The sequence below is a fragment of the Littorina saxatilis genome, linkage group LG3 (assembly GCF_037325665.1).
Source record: "Littorina saxatilis isolate snail1 linkage group LG3, US_GU_Lsax_2.0, whole genome shotgun sequence".
NCBI classification, from domain to species: Eukaryota; Metazoa; Mollusca; class Gastropoda; order Littorinimorpha; family Littorinidae; genus Littorina; species Littorina saxatilis.
The window spans coordinates 6,053,307-6,073,306 of NC_090247.1; the positions used below are offsets into that span (position 1 = coordinate 6,053,307).

At 42.5% G+C, this 20,000-nt stretch overlaps 1 protein-coding gene across 1 annotated transcript in view; it reads right to left on the reverse strand.

Annotated features, from left to right (window-relative positions):
* Nucleotides 1-4,338: 4,338 nt before the first annotated feature.
* Nucleotides 4,339-20,000, reverse strand: part of LOC138961081 (uncharacterized) — a 23,058-nt gene continuing 7,396 nt past the window's right edge. Inside the window, exon 2 of the mRNA XM_070332676.1 lies at nt 4,339-4,953. Within this exon, the coding sequence (XP_070188777.1) occupies nt 4,339-4,953 (615 nt within the window). The remainder of the gene's footprint in view (nt 4,954-20,000) is intronic.

Sequence of the window (20,000 nt, forward strand, 5' to 3'; positions counted from 1 at the left end):
CCCCGAATGTATTCGTTAAGATCGTTCCCTGAGAGAAAAGCAGAGTTTCACAATACTAACATTTTCTATAATACACATCAACGTGTTTGTGAAGGCCAGCAATACGAAGAATACTCCCTGACCCTTTGAACGCAATGGCCAATATCCAATCACGGAAAAGGTTAGAAACCTCCAATTTGAAGAGTATATTCCTTTTGAATATTCATCAAGTCGTAAGACTCAACAAAGCGTCCATAGGGCGGAATGAACTCCCATCCGGGTGAAAATGATTTGCATAAAGTCACTTCCGCGCTTGATCCTCCTTTTCTTCCTGAATTTTCAGATATGACTATCTTCTGTCCCAAGATAGGCCAAATGGTTCTAAGAGGACGTTAAAACTAATTATCATCACCTGATTAAACACATGCTGGAGAGTATTTTGAGAACATTAATCGAAGTTTGATTTCACACGTTGTAAAATGTACTTGTTTATACACATTCGTGTTTCAAAATACATTCAATTTAAAAACACCTTACTTATTTTGTAAACACTGAGTTAAATGAACTATCGCATATATAGGCCTGTGAAGGAAATAAGAGCATTCATCGACTTGTACGTATGGGCATCTTATGTTGAATTTGTGTTGAATTTGTGTTGAATTTGTGTTGAATTTGTGTTGAATTTGTGTTGAATTTGTGTTGAATTTGTGTGGAATTTGTGTGGAATTTGTGTTGAAGACTGGCTTGGGTGTCAGTTATAAACTTATTAACAAAACAAAATGTCCACTATTCACAGTAAGCAACACGGCTTAAGTTCATATAGAGATGTGTCTGAGTGAGTGGAATCTTTAAGGCTTAGACATGTTCGCACCACACTCACACACACAAACACACACACACACAAACAAACAAGCAAACACACAAACAAGCAAACACACAAACAAGCAAAACACACACACACACACACACACACACACGCACAGACGCACACACACACACACACACACACACACACACACACGCACATGCGAACACAAACGTACACACACACACACATACACATATACATTCACACACACACACACACACACACACACACACACACACACACCAGTGCACTCCCCCCACACACATACCCTTACCTCACCCCCCCCCCCACCCTCACCTCATCTCCAACACACAAACATACACACCGGAAATTGACTGGTTCCCTATAGCTACGCCCTATATTCCGCCCTGCTTTTAAAGCAATGGGACCGCTCGGAGTAATAGAATGATCCCATTCTGTAAGGGTTGCAATGATGTGACATCCCCAGTCCCATGCATGCAGTCAGCCCTTGAGCAATGCGAGAGGTTCAAGCTCTTCTGCTGCAAAAGTTCACTGCGGCGGAAACCACTACTCTTGTTATGGGGGCGAGGACGCCCCCATTCTATACGGATAGTTTAGAGGTTGACCATGGGCAGCGCCATTTTGTTGTGAAATACGTCATCAGTTTGTGTACACAGGAAGTTGTGACATCCGTCACCCTATGGGAGGGGTGAAGGCAACATTGTTCATCTGTAGAAAGTTGTGAAATCCGTCACCCTATGGGAGGGGTGACGTCAAAATTGGTCATCACAGAGTTTGTGTAACACAGGAAGTTGTGAAATACGTCACCCTATGGGAGGGGTGACGTCAAAATTGTTCAACAAAAACATGATATGTCGCATTGTGCAGGGTCAACTGCAACAAACTCAAACCGAGCCATTCATACCTAGCTGTATTTGAGTGACTTATATACCCGACATTTTTATTTCTTATTTTTAGCACAGGTGTAGGAAAAATCATGAACCAAAATGTTATTTATTTTCTAATTTAACATTTTTTTTACAAATATGACCATGGTCTTTTAAACATACAGTGACATTAAACATTGTTATGTTAAAAAAAAGAAAAAAGAAAAAAAGCTTTTGTGCACAAATCAGAAAATACATTGTACATTTTACCTACAGGCCAAACAGTGTCTGTTGGCGGCAAAGGGCCCAGCAAGTTGCTATTTTTAGATCGATTAAAAGTTGTCAAGAACAGGCGCTTACATTTGGATGTGTCCACTGATAGTAGGTTTGGTTGTGATCAATCAGAATGATGTAGGAATAAAAATGTATGACAGTTTGGTATGATGACATGTAATTCAAATATGCTGAAATGTAATATTATACATGATATAATATTATTATGGCTGTTGCCATGACCATGAACCCCAAGAAAGGTTTAATGTTATGTAAAATCAAAATACCAAAATCAAGCACCTACTAATCTGATCTACGGTGCGGCTTGGACCTAATATGGATGGACACGCAACTCGCTCAGCCAGCCAGCGCTGCGAGACTTACAGCGGCCAACTTCGCCGCGGCACGCTCACTGGCTCAGTATTGAACTTGCGTCAAGGCCGATGCGCGTAGATTCCCAGAATGTTTACTTTCGGTTAGATTCTTCGACAGCATTCGCAGAGGTGACTGCCGTATTGTGTACCGCAGTCAGAAGTAATTTATTACTTTTGGGAGTTTAGTAACGTGATATCAGTTTTCAATTGTTCGTTCACTTATATTGCTTTTAGATTTAACACACAAGAAACAGTAGCACGGTTTTCGTTGCGAAAATGTGCATTGGCAGTGCTACGCGATCGAATTGTGTATTATGTACACGCGGTGTTCTTCTGAAAAAGACCGCGTCAGTCGTTCAGCCCGCGAGCGGTGGGATGGGGGGGGGGTTCACATGGTTTGTTTGTTTCAGAACCACACCCATATACACACATTTCACATGTAAACCATTTGTCCGCCCCCTGTCGATATTTATCGACTAAGTTCCTTGTCCAATTTGTCGTCAGATATGGCGAAGCCCTCGCAGCGTATTGAAATTGTTTTATCTGCTCGCGATGGAGTTTGGCAGTTCTGATTTTAGATACAGAAACGTTGTCTTTAGATTATTTTTATATTTATTTTGTATTTCTACTTACGTCTGCAGCGTACACTATGGTGTCGATAGACGCACAGTTTGTGTTCGTTGTTTTATTAGATTTCTCTACCAGCGAGAGTAGCTGTTACTCAATGGTGTGGGAATCGGCAGCGTCGCTGCGGCCGACCGCAGACTTCATCCTGCAGACTGGATTGACAATTTAGCATGGCTGGGAACGCAGAAGAAGAAGAAGAAGAAGTAACTGATCAATGGTTCAAGTTTTTTCATCCACAATTGGAAACCACTGCTCTTGTTCAATTTAGTGTTGGAAATAGAGAAGCCATTGACTTTGCTTTTGATGAACACTCTGCAAGAGATGGAGTGTGATATATGTTAGATGCTTAAATGCGTCTGGCTGTTTTTTTTTCTTTCTAAGATCATTTCTGGCAGCTATCATAACACTAGATGCATGGCTCTTTCAATGCAACTTCTGCAAGAATTTGCTGTGGGGAAATCACCCCTCTAGTTCAGTTTAGGGTCAGAGATAGAGAAGACACTGCCTGCATGCAGTTCGTGTGCATGACTATGTACTCTTTATATTTACACCCCCGGTATAGGGGTGTGTATAGGTTTCACTCGATGTGTTTGTGGCGGTGTTTGTGTTCGCAAGTAGATCTCTAGAATGAACGGACCGATCGTCACCAAACTTGCTGAACAGGTTCTATACATTCCTGAGACGGTCCAAACAAAAATTGGGACCAGTCAAACACACGGTTAGGGAGTTATGGGTGGATTAAAATTATACAACGACTTATAGACGGACACCCCCGTTGGTCAAAGGGAAATAACCATTGTAATAACCATTCTCACTGCCACCAACTGAGAAGGTTATTTCCCTTTGCCGGGGGTGTTTTTCCTATCGGAGGAATTTCTTGTTCTTTGCAATTTGGGCAGCCGCATAGTATGTATCAGAAGTTGTTTTTGCTATATGTTTGCACTTTTTCTGTGTTAGTTACACTCTGTGGCTGCAATTTTAGTTCCTTATATGGTGAAACGCGTCATTTTTAATTTCCCTATAAGGTAAAAGGAGGTTTACGGCTTGGGAAAAACATGCTGTAACTTTGTCAGCATGCCCTTTGTAATTAAGGCGAAAACATTGTGAAAGTATCTCAGAATAATATCTTTGTCATAATTCATTCCGCGTTTATTTTTTAGTTTTATTTGAATCTTCAAATACCAAAGCACGGAAACAAAAATGGTGCCCTAAGCAAAGGAAGACGTTTTACCAGTTCGAACCAAAATCTCTGTTCCAACCACATGGGACTATTTTTGTACCATCTGTATTTTTTGTAAAGGAAAAAAAAAATTCTTACATTTTGTCTGTCTAATACTGAAATGCGCCCAAAAAAGGGAACATTGAAAGCTTACATTCTTTCGTCTGCACCGAGGAAGGTCCACAGTACTTGAGAGAGCTGGGAGCTGAGAGCTGGGAGCTGGGAGCTGAGAGCTGGGAGCTGGGAGCTGAGAGCTGAGAGCTGGGAGCTCAGAGCTGGGAGCTGAGAGCTGGGAGCTGGGAGCTGAGAGCTGGGAGCTGAGAGCTGGGAGCTGGGAGCTGGGAGCTGGGAGCTGAGAGCTGGGAGCTGAGAGCTGGGAGCTGAGAGCTGAGAGCTGGGAGCTGGGAGCTGAGAGCTGGGAGCTGAGAGCTGGGAGCTGAGAGCTGGGAGCTGAGAGCTGGGAGCTGGGAGCTGAGAGCTGGGAGCTGGGAGCTGAGAGCTGAGAGCTGAGAGCTGAGAGCTGGGAGCTGAGAGCTGGGAGCTGGGAGCTGAGAGCTGGGAGCTGAGAGCTGGGAGCTGAGAGCTGGGAGCTGGGAGCTGAGAGCTGGGAGCTGAGAGCTGGGAGCTGAGAGTTGGGAGCTGAGAGCTGGGAGCTGAGAGCTGGGAGCTGAGAGCTGGGAGCTGAGAGCTGAGAGCTGGGAGCTGAGAGCTGAGAGCTGGGAGCTGAGAGCTGGGAGCTGAGAGCTGAGAGCTGAGAGCTGAGAGCTGAAAGCGGCGAGTAATAATGATTGTGAACGATGAAGATTGGCTTATTCCACAAAAGGCACTTATCACTTTCTGTATCGTTTTCAGATCGTGCCGCAAGACCGCATATTGTTTACTTTGCGCCAGGTTCACCGTAAACATTAACTGGATGTGCAAACAGGGCCGGACCAAATGAGTTGTTAGGGAGGGGGGGGGGGTTCCTCCTTTTTTTTTTGGGGGGGGGGGAAATCAGCGAAGTGGCGAAGCCACAAGCGCGCGCCTGCAAAGCAGGCGCGCGAACTAGGGGGTGCCCCCGGAAAATTTTTGAAAAACGGTTAAAATCTGTGCAATCTGGTGCATTCTGGGTCTTGTTTTGGTGCTAAAACTAGTAAAAAAAAAAACCACTCAAAGCAAGGTACATGCTTTTTCCAGGGGTGGGGTTCCGGAACCCCTGGAACCCCCCCCCCCCCCCCCCCCCCCTGGGTCCGGCCCTGTGCAAATCACGCAGCGAATCAGACTGACTCTTCGCGCGACACCAACTTGTTTTGCGGAGAGAGGGAACTTGGCATTGGTGACGTCATATAACGAAAACAAAATTGCATTTTGCGCCTAAAATACATCATGTCTGACCGATGTGCTATTTCTGCAGATTTGGTGCAGTGTTAACACAATTTGTTGTGTGTGCACAGATTAAAATAGAAGCTGAGAAATATGCAATGAAATGATGGGAATTCTTTCAAGCCGCGCGGCCTCACATCCCACACACATTGTGAACAACACTTCTTGAGGCCCTGCATGGGATGTAAATGGTCTCAGTATTGAGTCCAAAAACAACACTTCTTGAGGCCCTGCATGGGATGTAAATGGTCTCAGTATTGAGTCCAAAAACAACACAGGCCCAACCGCAAAAAAAAAGCTTACTAAATAAATTACACTGTGTTCTATTTTAGCTCACGTTGGAAATCCCTCGCGACTGTCTTTGTTTAGTGGCCAGCCTCGACCGCCGTAAGTGCCCCACTCAACAAAGAAAGTCTCTCGGGATTCCCAATATGTGCGTCAAAGTAGAGCATGGTGTGATCTCTACTTACACACCATCAAGACCTCAAGGCCCGCCCCTGCGTGTTAGTTAATGAGCATTGGTTCTTTGGTAGGCGGAAAACGATCTTAATAAATAGTGTGCACACGAAAGCCGTCCAGACATATAAAGTCAATTCAGACAATTCCGGATAGATTGTGTCACAATGGCAAAGATAATGAAACGGATACAAAAGAGAAATAACATGTGCGTAATGTATATATTTGTTTTTACATCTCTCCCTGGAAATAATCTAGTTACGTTTTACTCTTTTTGTTTTAAAAAGCGGCTCTGAAATTTTATAAACGTTTTGAAAAGAATCTCTAATTTGGAAAGAAACATATTATGTGTATACTCCCAACCCCTTTCTGTGATGGAGACAGCGGGTATGAATCCACAAAACAAAACCATGGAACCGAAATTGAACTCTTTTATTAAATTGTTATCATCACTTCTTCTTCTGCGTTCGTGGGCTGAAACTCCCACATACACTCGTGTTTTTTGCACGAGTGGAATTTTACGTATATGACCGTTTTTTACCCCGCCATTTAGGCAGCCATACGCCGTTTTCGGAGGAAGCATGCTGGGTATTTTCGTGTTTCTATAACCCACCGAACTCTGACATGGATTACAGGATCTTTTTCGTGCGCACTTGGTCTTGTGCTTGCGTGTACACACGGGGGTGTTCGGACACCGAGGAGAGTCTGCACACAAAGTTGACTGAGAAATAAATCTCTCGCCGAACGTGGGGACGAACTCACGCTGACAGCGGCCAACTGGATACAAATCCAGCGCGCTACCGACTGAGCTACATCCCCGCCACAGTTATCATCACTACTCTGACCCCTTCCGTCACCCTCCCGTCGTTCGCACTGTTACCAGTTCTTTAGCATATCACAACATATGGACAAGGGTGGAAGCTGGAGTCATAATTGTACAGCACACCTCTATAATGAGGAGATAAGCAAGAGGAAGAAGCTCTGCTATCGAAGGGGCCCGGGTAGCTCAGGTGGTAGCTATACCACTGGACTGGACTGGATCCTAAGGTCGCAGGTTTGAATCCGGGCCGGGACGGACACGGGTCAACTTTGTGAACAAACCCAGAGACGGTATCCATGTCCCACCCCCGTGTCACTACAGTGGCACGTAAAAGACCTCGGTCATTCTGGCATAAGTGTATCTCATCTAAAAGTCGGGTTAAAACCCGGGAACATGCCCCTAATGGCTCAGCGTAAAACTTGAATTTCTCTCTCTGCTGTCGAGAAAACACAAAAGTCTCTGGGTCACTGGGTCGCTGTTCAAAGCTGTGGAATCTGACAGACTAACAGTCACAAAAAAGACGGAAAATAAACACTTCCGTTAGAAAAAAACCGCTGTCTCGTTAATAAGCTTAAGTATTAATGACAGGAATCAAAAGAATAAATGATATCACATACACATTATACGGTATAATACAGAATTAACAGGCATAACAAGAAATTAAAATGTCACATACGGACCCCAGATCTGAAGAATCGCTCTTCTCTTTCCTTCCTCTTGTCAAAACTAGAAACTAATGCCGTAATGGGTTTCGAAACTGCTGGTTCTTTGACGATATGGCATCAGCATGGGACGTAGTCAGACAGCTAATGACACATGTTAGGGACGGGAACTACTGTGTTTCAGCAACAGACGTCACTTTCCACGTCTATCAATGCTAAGACGTCCAGACTCGAGACCTTTTCTACTGCTTCGTCGTTCGATGGAATTCCATCGTGTCAGCATCTCTGCTCTCTAGCATTCAGCTCTTCTTACTTTCTCTCTCTGTCTCTATCTGTGTGTCTCTGTTTCTCTCTGTCTCTCCCTCTGCGTCTCTCTCTTTATGTCTCTCTGTTTCTCTCTCTGTCTCTCTCTCCCTCACACAAACACACACACACACACTCACACACACACACATACACACACACACACAAACACACACACGCACGCACGCAGGCACGCACGCATGCACACACTCACACATACACACACACACACTCGCGCACGCAGCACACACACAGACACACACACACACGCAGGCACGCAGGCACGCACACAGACACACACACATACACACACACTCGCGCACGCAGGCACGAACACACACACACACACACACAGACTCACACACACACACACACACACACACACACACACACACACACACACACACACACACACACACACACACACACACACACACACACACTGTCACGATCGGGTGACAGAGACCAAGAAAGTGTCACTCAGTGGAGTGCCTGTTCTTGGTCGGTTATGATAGAAAGCGCCTGTGCGTGATATTGGACACAGCAGAGTTTGCTGACAGTGCTCAACGAGCACGGATGTTTTGAAACGCACGAGCTTCACAGTGCGGGTTTCTGCTATCATAGGGCTGACGGTTTTTCGCTGACAGCGCACACGGGATTTTCAGGGATTGAGTTTCTCGTGTCTTTTTTCTGCTTGGGGAGGCAGAATTGTGTATAGCTGGACTGGTTTTTGTGACAAGGTCAGTCACGTGTTTTTTGGCTAGGTTGTCTGACAGAGACACGAGTACGGGGCACTTGACACCCAGCGGCAGAAGGGGAAGGATCTAATACAGTTTCTAGAGTATGATGGTTTTTCACCGAATATTATATTCGGCACTCTAGGGGAACTTCCACTGCCACATGTTTTGCTGAGGACAAGTCGTCAACATTCCTTCGTCGGCGATGGCTTTCGCATAAGGATTCGACAAGGGGTTCTGGACGTTTTTGGTCACTGTTGACGAACAGAGGCTGTTCCAGGGAGGAGGCGGACTTTGCTTCCATTGAGAGTACAATCATAGGCTTTTGAGGTAATAAATCATTATTTAACGCTGTTGATGAGTCTGTGTTGTGGAATGAAATACTCTCTGTTGTTCTTTCCAGGTTAGCGCATAATTTACTCTCTGTGACGCTAAAATACTAATCTGTATATGGTTTTTGCAGATAGGGAGAGAAGGACGGAAAATGACTGTTTTGTTGTTGTAAAAAATCCGTTTTGTGCAGGCCCACGTGCTCGATGAGATATTTAAAGATGACATGTTTTAAGGTGGTGGGTGAGGGGTAGCTGACATGTTTAGTGCACCGATGCTTTCTGTTTGCAGCCTTCGTTCGATCCGATTCGTTCGTTTCGAGTTCCTGTAACATCTGCACGGCTGACTTTGGCGGGACCTGTTGAAGCTACGCTAACCAGGAGACCGGCTAACCAGGAGACCGGCTAACCAGCGGACCGGCTAACCAGCGAACCGGCTAACCAGCGGACCGGCTAACCAGCGAACCGACTAACCAGCATACCGGCTAAGCAGCAGCAGCAGAGATAAAGCTAAGTGCACCATGTCGTACGCACCCCGTTGACCACCGTTGTCTTTTCGTATCTATGATTTCATTGGAGTAGTGACAACGTGGGGTGTGGGACACCTGCACGAACTAGAGCTTTTCGAACAGAACATTCGCATTTAACTATATTTACACGGGTTCAGCGTGTTCCTATAATTTTCTACATACTACTGGCATTTTGTCAGTGAACACTGGTTTTTTACGTGTTGAGAACGTAAAAGGAACATATTTTGAGTGAAGGCTCGAGGGAGGTGGAGAGTTTATACATAAACAGGCGTCTGAAACTTATACTTTTGTTGACTCTATTTAATTGTATGCCTGCGAGAGTGGATCGTGGTGTGGTTAGTTAATTAGTAGTAATTAACCGGTTCATAATCACCTTGAGTGATATATTGAAACGTGACACACACACAGACACACACACACACACAGACACACACACAGACACACACACACGCGCGCGTGCACACAGACACAGCAACAAACAGACGTACGGATAAATGAACATTTCAAAGAGCAAACATACAAACTGACGAATTGAAAAAAAGGAAGAAGAAGAACAAACTCTCCTCTCTGCCTCCCCCCCCCCCATCTAACAACCCCACTTCCAGAGCGCCACAAAAAGATACCCAGAGAGAAAAGAATCATACCCGCACCAACAGGAGGAAGCACTCCAATAATTCAACGAAAGAAGGCAGAAAAAGAGAAGGCGAAGAGGAAATTACAACATTACGGACCTCTAAAGTTCGATTTAATTTTCAGGCTTTTATTTTCTCCAATAGATTGATTGATTGTTTTATATTTTAAAATAATATAAATATTTACTGAATAAGTTGTTGTTGATATAGTCAGTCGGCTAAGGACCGTTTTGGTTACTTTTTGGCGTCACGTTAGCAAACACTTTTTTCTGATAGATTTTAACACCACAACACTAAATCGAAAGTTTTGGGGCAATATTCCAAACCACCGGTGAGAAAAACGTTGGTTTGTGTGTATGTTTTCCTTCTTTGGCGTTACTATTCTTGTTTTGAGGGTTGGGTTCATAAAACGGACATAAAACTTAAACCGCTTGACAGAAATTATATAACTGTAAATCATTCGAAAGGGAAGGCATTCATGTACACGTTTGTGCCACTTAAAATGACGTCATTATCTGTTTGTTTTTGTGAAATTGACAAGAAGAGCGGGGTAGTAGTTGCGCTGAGAAGGATTGCACGCTTTTCTGTACCTCTCTTCGTTTTAACTTTCTGAGCGTGTTTTTAATCCAAACATATCATATCTATATGTTTTTGGAATCAGGAACCGACAAGGAATAAGATGAAAGTGTTTTTAAATTGATTTCAAAAATTTAATTTTGATAATAATTTTTAAATTTTTAATTTTTAGAGCTTGTTTTTAATCCAAATATAACATATTTATATGTTTTTGGAATCAGAAAATGATGGACAATACGATGAACGTAAATTTGGATCGTTTTATAAAAAAAATATTTTTTTAACAATTTTCAGATTTTTAATGACCAAAGTCATCAATTAATTTTTAAGCCACCAAACTGAAATGCAATACCGAAGTCTGGGCTTTGTCGAAAATTACTTGACCAAAATTTCAACCAATTTGGTTGAAAAATGAGAGCGTGACAGTGCCGCCTCAACTTTCACGAAAAGCCGGATATGACGTCATCAAATACATTTATCAAAAAATTGAAAACAACGTCTGGGGATATCATACCCAGGAACTCTCATGTCAAATTTCATAAAGATCGGTCCAGTAGTTTAGTCTAAATCGCTCTACACACACACACACAGACACACACACGCACATACACCACGACCCTCGTCTCGATTCCCCGCTCTACGTTAAAACATTTAGTCAAAACTTGACTAAATGTAAAAAGGAGGAATAATTGCAATCACACACACACACACACACACACACACACACACACACACACACACGCACACACACACACACGCACGCACGCACTCATACACACACACGCGCGCGCGCGCGCACGCGCGCACGCACGCACGCACGCACGCACGCACGCACACACACACACACACACACACACACACACACACACACACACACACACACACACACACACAAAGACATACACAAACATACCGACAAAATGACAGACATACACACAGTGAGACAAACCGACACAGAAACCCCCACACATGCACGCACGCACTTATGTACGCAAACAGAGACGTAGAGATGCTTATAGAGAAACACTTACGCAACCAAAAAAACACGCACACAAACACACAGACAGACAAACTTCATTCTTGGTAGAGAAATGCATTTCTTTCTGTATTGCTTTCTCTTTAAGTGCACCTACCTCGCAGAGAGAGATAGAGAGAGAGAGAGAGAGAGAGAGAGAGAGAGAGAGAGAGAGAGAGAGAGAGAGAGAGAGAGAGAGAGAGAGAGAGAGAGAGAGAGAGACACACAGACAGACAGACAAAGACACAGAGAGAAAGAGATAGACAGACAGAGGGAGAGACAAACAGACGAACACACAGACAGACATAGACAAACACACAAACAAAGACACACAGACAGACTTCACTATTGTATGTGCAAGTAATTTTGTTAAACCACACGTTACGTTCACCACTGAACGTGAAACCATGTAAAACGTTACTATCTCAGACAACGGCACTGACGCTACCGGAAATAGAATTTATCAGTGAAATTCTACCATCAATCTAGTAATCGATGCGATGTAAATTATCCTAAAACTGTGGTATGATCACGACATCGTTTAGCATTTAGGATCAAATGGTGCCAATGTGTACACAATGCACTAATCACAGACAACAGTTATACACTTTACGTACATGTAACTCTCCAACTGACATTGTCTGCCACTTGAAACAAATGACTTTCGAAGGAAAATTAACTCCAATATATAAATATTATGTATGATTTTTAATAATTACTTGCACTTTTTGAAAATAAAGCTTTTTCTACGATAAGGTGTTTACCCCCTAAATGTATAAGTCATCCGGTAGAAAAACCGGAAGTATCGTGTACTAAGCATATGTATATGTTTAAAAAGTTAATTGTGTTAATGTAGAACATCTTGCCTATGTACATGTTTAGGTTTTGAATACTTTAGGGGAAAACCATAGCCATTATTCATTCATCTTCAACTAACACCCCTAATCTCAGGGCACATTTTGTTAGTGGGGGTGGGGTTTCAATCAGTCAAAAATCACTTTCATTCAATATTTTCTGCCATTTCAAATGCATACACGTAATTGCACAATTTCTTGAATTTTAAGATGCTTTAACTGACTATACCAAGAAAACCTGCACTTTTTGTAGAATTAGTTTTTTGTCCATGATTTATGTTTAAAAATGTCAATTTTTACGACAAAAAATGCTAACGGTTGCCTCACCAGAGGACACGTACCAACGACGTGAATCGTGTCTGCCAATTAAAATGCATATATTTTGAAATAAGGGGAATCATAACATATTTCACTGTAAAGTGTCTAACTCTAATACCTTCTGGGTTCATTATGTATTTGGTTAAGTGAATTGCAGATAAGTTTTTTTTGAAAATGAGAGCTATACATATATTTTATTAAAACTGAAACTGGTGGAGTGAAAAACAGACCTGTTTTGAAGAAGTCGTACTAAAATCATTTATGGGCTTGAACTTCACAGTTTGCGTGTTATCTTTTAAAGAAAACCCGTTTTCATCACTAACAATGACCTAATTTACACATACATATCGGTCGGTCATAGTCGCGTTTTTTTTAGAGAGGTAGTGTACAAAATGTCGTTTTGTACGTTTAAATTACATGTCCATTATTTTAGTCATATATCAATCAATAAATAAATGCGCATACTTTTATTAAACGTTACTTTCACTTTAAGATCGCTTCTAACATTTAGTATAATTTCTGACAAATGCACGCTATGTAATAAATTGATAATATTATGGACGCCATGTGGTAAAACCGGAAGTTGAATTATTTTGCGATAGCAAAATCCTTTTACAATGATCACTTTCCTTTTATATTAAGCTGATCTTTAACGTTATGGGTAAAAATCTAACAGATTGAACCAAATTATCCTTTTTCAAGCCTGTGTATGTGTAAACTCTTTTTTGCTTCGACCCGGTTCGGTTTTCGGAGTTGATTCAAAATCATCCATTATGTATCTTATATGACTGTTGTTTTCCTCGGTAAATTAACAATTGTTGATGTAAAATAATTCTAGCTGTGAGAATAAACAATTTTCAAGGTGTTTTTGATTGCGGTTTCAACCAGGCGTTCAGTTAGCTATACATATCGATTGAGAAAATGGCATTTCCTGTTTTGTCGTCCGCATGTTATACAGATGTTGTTAAAAATAAAACTGTGTATACGAATTAGGCATTTTACTTGCTGTCTGATGGCAAAAATCTTTAGCTTTCGTTTAAGGTATAATTTGCTTATATCCGTATGCAGTCAAGCGGTACATGACGGTTTTTTGTAACCTACACCCTGCGTCATGGCTGCATTTTTGCAGAATATGGGTCATGTTACAAAAACGCTTCTCATTCTTAGGTGGTTGGGTTTAGCCATTTGTCGTTTACCGAACTGTGGCTGCAAATAAAACGAACTTTCCAAAAAACATAATATCTAATGTGACCACCAAAAGTAACCTTTCCACTATAGCCAGCCAGGTGACTAATATGATAAGATTGTAAAATAAGACATCTCCGTTTGTAAGCCCCAATGTATCAGCAGAAAAGCTGATCCCCCCCCCCCCCCCCCCAAAAAAAAAAAAAATAAAAAAATAAAAAATAATAAAAAAGAAAAGAAACAAAAGGGGGAGAAGAAGAAAAAACCACACGAAAAAACCCAACCACATTACGGACCTCGTTAAATAAAGCACAACAGTCAGTCAAAGAAACAAGCTTCGTCTTCTTCTTCTGCGTTCGTGAGCTGAAACTCCCACGTACACTTGTGTTTTTGCACGAGTGGAATTTTACGTGCATGACCGTTTTTAGGCAGCCATACGCCGCTTTTGGAGGAAGCATGCTGGGTATTTTCGTGTTTCTATAACCCACCGAACTCTGACATGGAAGTAGAGGTTACATGCCGAGTCTCAGTGATTATCAAAAATAATGGTCGAAGTTAGCGGATCATGAAAAATGCGAGCTTCAGCGAGCTTTTTCATGACCGCGAACTGAGACCATTATTTTTAATAATCACTGAGACGAGGTATGTAACCTCTTTATTCCTCCTTTCTTCAGTTATTCAAAGAAAAGAGGAGTTTTTGTGCGAAAGTTTGATCGAATCCAAATCACTCAACCAGTCTACCTGCGCTGGCGATTGAATAATGCGCGGTTGTATAGTTCAGGGAAAATCAATCAATTCTGTTAACACTTCTTGTCAGTTTCCCTGTTTTGGACTAAAATCAAGTAGCCTACACAGTTATGTTGTTATTCTGCTGTGCCGGTAAAGGCAGATAGTGTGTGTTCTGGTCATGTTTTGGTATCGCTTAGGAAATGTTCTTTCTTCGAATGGGACAAGCAGACGAACTTTTGCACCCGTGTTCCAACGTTAAAAACTGTATGAAGTTCTGTTTTCTGGGGCAAAATAGTGTATGAAACCGCTGTATGTTCTTTAAATTGATGCGATGTGTGCATTTGGTTGCGTGTGATCTGTTTATAAAATGAAATATTGTCAAAAACTAACCGTCGGATTGCAGTCTCTTGTCCAAGCAACTCAGTTCAGAAAATTTGGAAGGGGAACTACTCTTGTCGTACGAGAGTTACTTGCCTTGGGAGTTTGCGTGCACTCATAAGAGATCTAAAGCGAGTTTCTCTGCACTGATCGTTAGATTTGGATTTAGAAAACAACCAAACTCATAGATTTTATATGGAGATTAATGTGTTCAAGCCTGTAGTTGCCAGTTTAAATGCAGTATGTTTGTATTGTTTGGTCTGGAGATGTATATTTCGTACATTGGAGCGTTCGGAACTTTTCAATCGCTAAAGTAGTTCCCTCAAAGTCTAACTCATCAACCTGTGAGCTATCGAGGATTCAGGCCCGTTGTTGGGTAAGTGATTTTGGTTGTTGGGTAAGTTACCGAAAAATAACTAGCCCTACACCTTTACAGAGAGAAAGAAGCAGAGGGGGGAATAATACATGATCTTGTCCGTGCGCACTTGGTCTAGTGCTTGCGTGCGCACACGAAGGGAGATAAGCCACAAGCAGGTCTGCACATAAGTTGACCTGGGAGATCGGAAAAATCTCCACACTTAACCCACCAGGCGGCCGCGGCCGGGATTCGAACTCACGACCTTCCGATTAAGAGGCCGACGTCTTACCACCCCGCCACAGCGCCCGTCTCAAAGAAACAAGCAATTTAGCAAGCAAGCAAGCACACAAGCAAACAAACAAACAAACACACAAATACACAAACAAACAAACATGCGAACAAACAAACAAACAAACAAGCAAACAAGCAAACAAGCAAACACCTGAGACCTACCTCGGTATCACGGCTATGACCTCTACTTAGTACTTCTTCAAGCGGAGAAAAGGCTTAATCGTAATAAACGCTTTTGAACGCTTCAGCCTGCCATCCTCGCGCCAGGGGGTCTGCATTTCATCCCCAATCAATGGACTCCATTGACAGATTTATTCAGCGGGATCTTAATCTCCTATTCCCCCTTCCCTTCCGTCCACACACGTTCTCATTTCATTCTACATTTATTCTTCTTTACTTCGCTAGATTTCTTCCGTTATATTCCGGTCCTGAGACGTCTTGTTACCCGGCCAATGGGACAAATGCCCGAATGAGCTGACCTGCACTATCTAACCTTACCGTAACAACTCCCTTTATGTGAGATACGATCTGCCGTGTGCTGACAAAACCGAGTAAGTCCACTGACGCTACTTCCGAGAAAAACGACTTTTACTGTTTGATAAAATGTCTCAAAAGTGATGATGATGTAGGTCAAACCACCGAGATAATTAGATAAATAGCATTCATTTACGTTTAAAACCCGATTTTCATAATAATCTGATGGATGGTTTTGGTTTTGTTGGGCATTTTGTGGACTTACTTGGTTTTACCACTTTTCCCCCCAATATCAGATCTAACAAAAATGCGCATATCTAAGCATGCGGACTTACTTGGTTTTACCAGAATATTTGGAAGAAGAAGTGTTGTCAAGAGAAATGACAAAACAGTGAAAATAACACTACGAATTTGCACAAGATGGAAAGAGAGAGAGAGAGAGAGAGGGGGGGGGGGGGAGAGACTAGACAGGGAGTGAGAGAGAGTGAGAGAGAGGAGAGAGTGAGAGAGAGGAGAGAAAGCAGGGGCGGGGGGGGGGGGGGGGTGGGGGGAAGGGAGTGGGAGGGAGGGATGGAGGGTGAGAGAGAAATAAAGGGAGGGAGGGAGATAGAGAGATGGAAAGAGGGGTGGAGAGAGGGTGAAAGAGAGGGAAGGTGAGAGGGAGGGGGGGAGAGCTATGGAGGGAGAGATAAATGGGGAGGAAGAGAGAGATATAGGAATGGACCGAGGGAGAGAGAGGGAGGGGGAGGAGGGATTGAGGGATTGAGTGAGAGAGAAAGGAGGGAAGGAGGGAGGGAGAGGGGAAGGAAGAGAGAGAAAGAGAGGGAGGGAGAGACTTAGAGGGATTGAGGGAGGGAGGAAAGAAAAGGAAGAGGGAGAGAGGGAGAGAAAGAGAGGGAGGGAGGGAGGGAGAGAAAGAAATAGTGGGATGGAGGGAGAGAGAGAGGAGGGAGGGAGTGAGAGAAGGGGAGGGAGGGAGATAGGGAAGGAGGAAGAAGAGGGGGGGGGGGGGAGGAAGTGTGCAGGGGCGGATCCAGGGGGGGGGGTTTCCGGGGTTTCCGGAACCCCCCCCCCCCCCCCAGCCTAAAAAAATATTTAAACAAGTCGCGTAAGGCGAAAATACAATATTTAGTCAAGTAGCTGTCGAACTCACAGAATGAAACTGAACGCAATGCCATTTTTCAGCAAGACCGTATACTCGTAGCATCGTCAGTCCACCGCTCGTGGCAAAGGCAGTGAAATTGACAAGAAGAGCGGGGTAGTAGTTGCGCTAAGAAGGATAGCACGCTTTTCTGTACCTCTCTTTGTTTTAACTTTCTGAGCGTGTTTTTAATCCAAACATATCATATCTATATGTTTTTGGAATCAGAAACCGACAAGGAATAAGATGAAAGTGTTTTTAAATTGATTTCGACAATTTAATTTTAATAATAATTTTTATATATTTAATTTTCAGAGCTTGTTTTTAATCCGAATATAACATATTCATATGTTTTTGGAATCAGCAAATGATGGAGAATAAGATAAACGTAAATTTGGATCGTTTTATAAATTGTTATGTTTTTGTACAATTTTCAGATTTTTAATGACCAAAGTCATTAATTAATTTTTAAGCCACCAAGCTGAAATGCAATACCAAGTCCGGGCTTCGTCGAAGATTACTTGACCAAAATTTCAACCAATTTGGTTGAAAAATGAGGGCGTGACAGTGCCGCCTCAACTTTCACAAAAAGCCGGATATGACGTCATCAAAGACATTTATCAAAAAAATGAAAAAAACGTTCGGGGATATCAATCCCAGGAACTCTCATGTCAAATTTCATAAAGATCGGTCCAGTAGTTTAGTCTGAATCGCTCTACACACACACACACACACACACACACACACACACACACACACACACACAGACACACACACACACACACACGCACATACACCACGACCCTCGTTTCGATTCCCCCTCGATGTTAAAATATTTAGTCAAAACTTGACTAAATAAAAGTCGCGTAAGGCGAAAATACAATGAGCGAGTTTTCGCGAGGAACAGGGTTGAGCTACGGTAGGGTCACTGCGCATGTCTGGTTTTTTTCTTCGCGGAAACGCTGTTGGGTTGTGTCCAGTCGCGTCCCTTGCAACAAGATGGCGACAAGCGCGTTACGGATTTACTGTTGTGGAGAGTTGATGGACGACGATGATGAACAAGCAGTACTGTTTTATTGTTGATGTGAATGTAATGCCAAAACATCGAACTATCGATTCGAACGTCAATGAAGAAGTGAGCGTGAAAATCGAGCGCAAAACAGCCGGGTAAAAGTTCAGGGCGCTAAAGTACATTTGAGCCGAAATCGCACCCAAACTCCTGTTGACCTCATTTCTTCCCAAAATAAACATCACTGCTAAAATAAAATGCATTAAAACCAAGACAGTATCCAACCCAGTATCCTTAATTTTTGAAAGGCTAAGTGATTTACAACAAATGTCTTCTCACAATCCGTAACTTTGTCAAAAAATATTTGCAGAAGTTTCTCACCTCGCCTTGGCAGCCATCTTGGAACTGGAGAGACCCTACGCAGGAAGCAAGGTTGAAAGTTGGTTAACCGGTGACGTCACTCCAGTCGTACCGGACCGAGTTTTTGCGACCTCCGGTTCGACTCGAGTCACCTTAGTTGACGCTAAAACTCGCTCAATATTTAGTCAAGTAGCTGTCGAACTCACAGAATGAAACTGAACGCAATGCCATTTTTCAGCAAGACCGTATACTCGTAGCATCGTCAGTCCACCGCTCATGGCAAAGGCAGTGAAATTGACAAGAAGAGCGGGGTAGTAGTTGCGCTAAGAAGGATAGCACGCTTTTCTGTACCTCTCTTTGTTTTAACTTTCTGAGCGTGTTTTTAATCCAAACATATCATATCTATATGTTTTTGGAATCAGGAACCGACAAGGAATAAGATGAAAGTGTTTTTAAATTGATTTCGACAATTTAATTTTGATAATAATTTTTATATATTTAATTTTCAGAGCTTGTTTTTAATCCGAATATAACATATTTATATGTTTTTGGAATCAGCAAATGATGGAGAATAAGATAAACGTAAATTTGGATCGTTTTATAAATTTTTATTTTTTTTACAATTTTCAGATTTTTAATGACCAAAGTCATTAATTAATTTTTAAGCCACCAAGCTGAAATGCAATACCGAAGTCCGGGCTTCGTCGAAGATTACTTGACCAAAATTTCAACCAATTTGGTTGAAAAATGAGAGCGTGACAGTGCCGCCTCAACTTTCACGAAAAGCCGGATATGACGTCATCAAAGACATTTATCAAAAAAATGAAAAAAACGTTCGGGGATTTCATACCCAGGAACTCTCATGTCAAATTTCATAAAGATCGGTCCAGTAGTTTAGTCTGAATCGCTCTACACACACACACACACACACACACACACAGACACACAGACACACACACGCACATACACCACGACCCTCGTTTCGATTCCCCCTCGATGTTAAAATATTTAGTCAAAACTTGACTAAATATAAAAAGAGAAAAATAAATAAAAATAAATCAATTTAATTAAAAAGAAAGAAAACTGATGGCTCAGATTGCACCAAATTGCTCCATTTTTCTTGATTTGTATCAAAAAGTTTCCGGGGGGGCATGCCCCCAGACCCCCCTAGGAGCCGGCCTTTGTCTTCTAAGCGACGGCTTTGGAAAGTAGTTGGGTAATTTGCTGGCTCAGGTTGCACCAGATCGGTCAATTGTCCTTGTTTTGATCCAAATTTGTCTTCTTAAATTTACT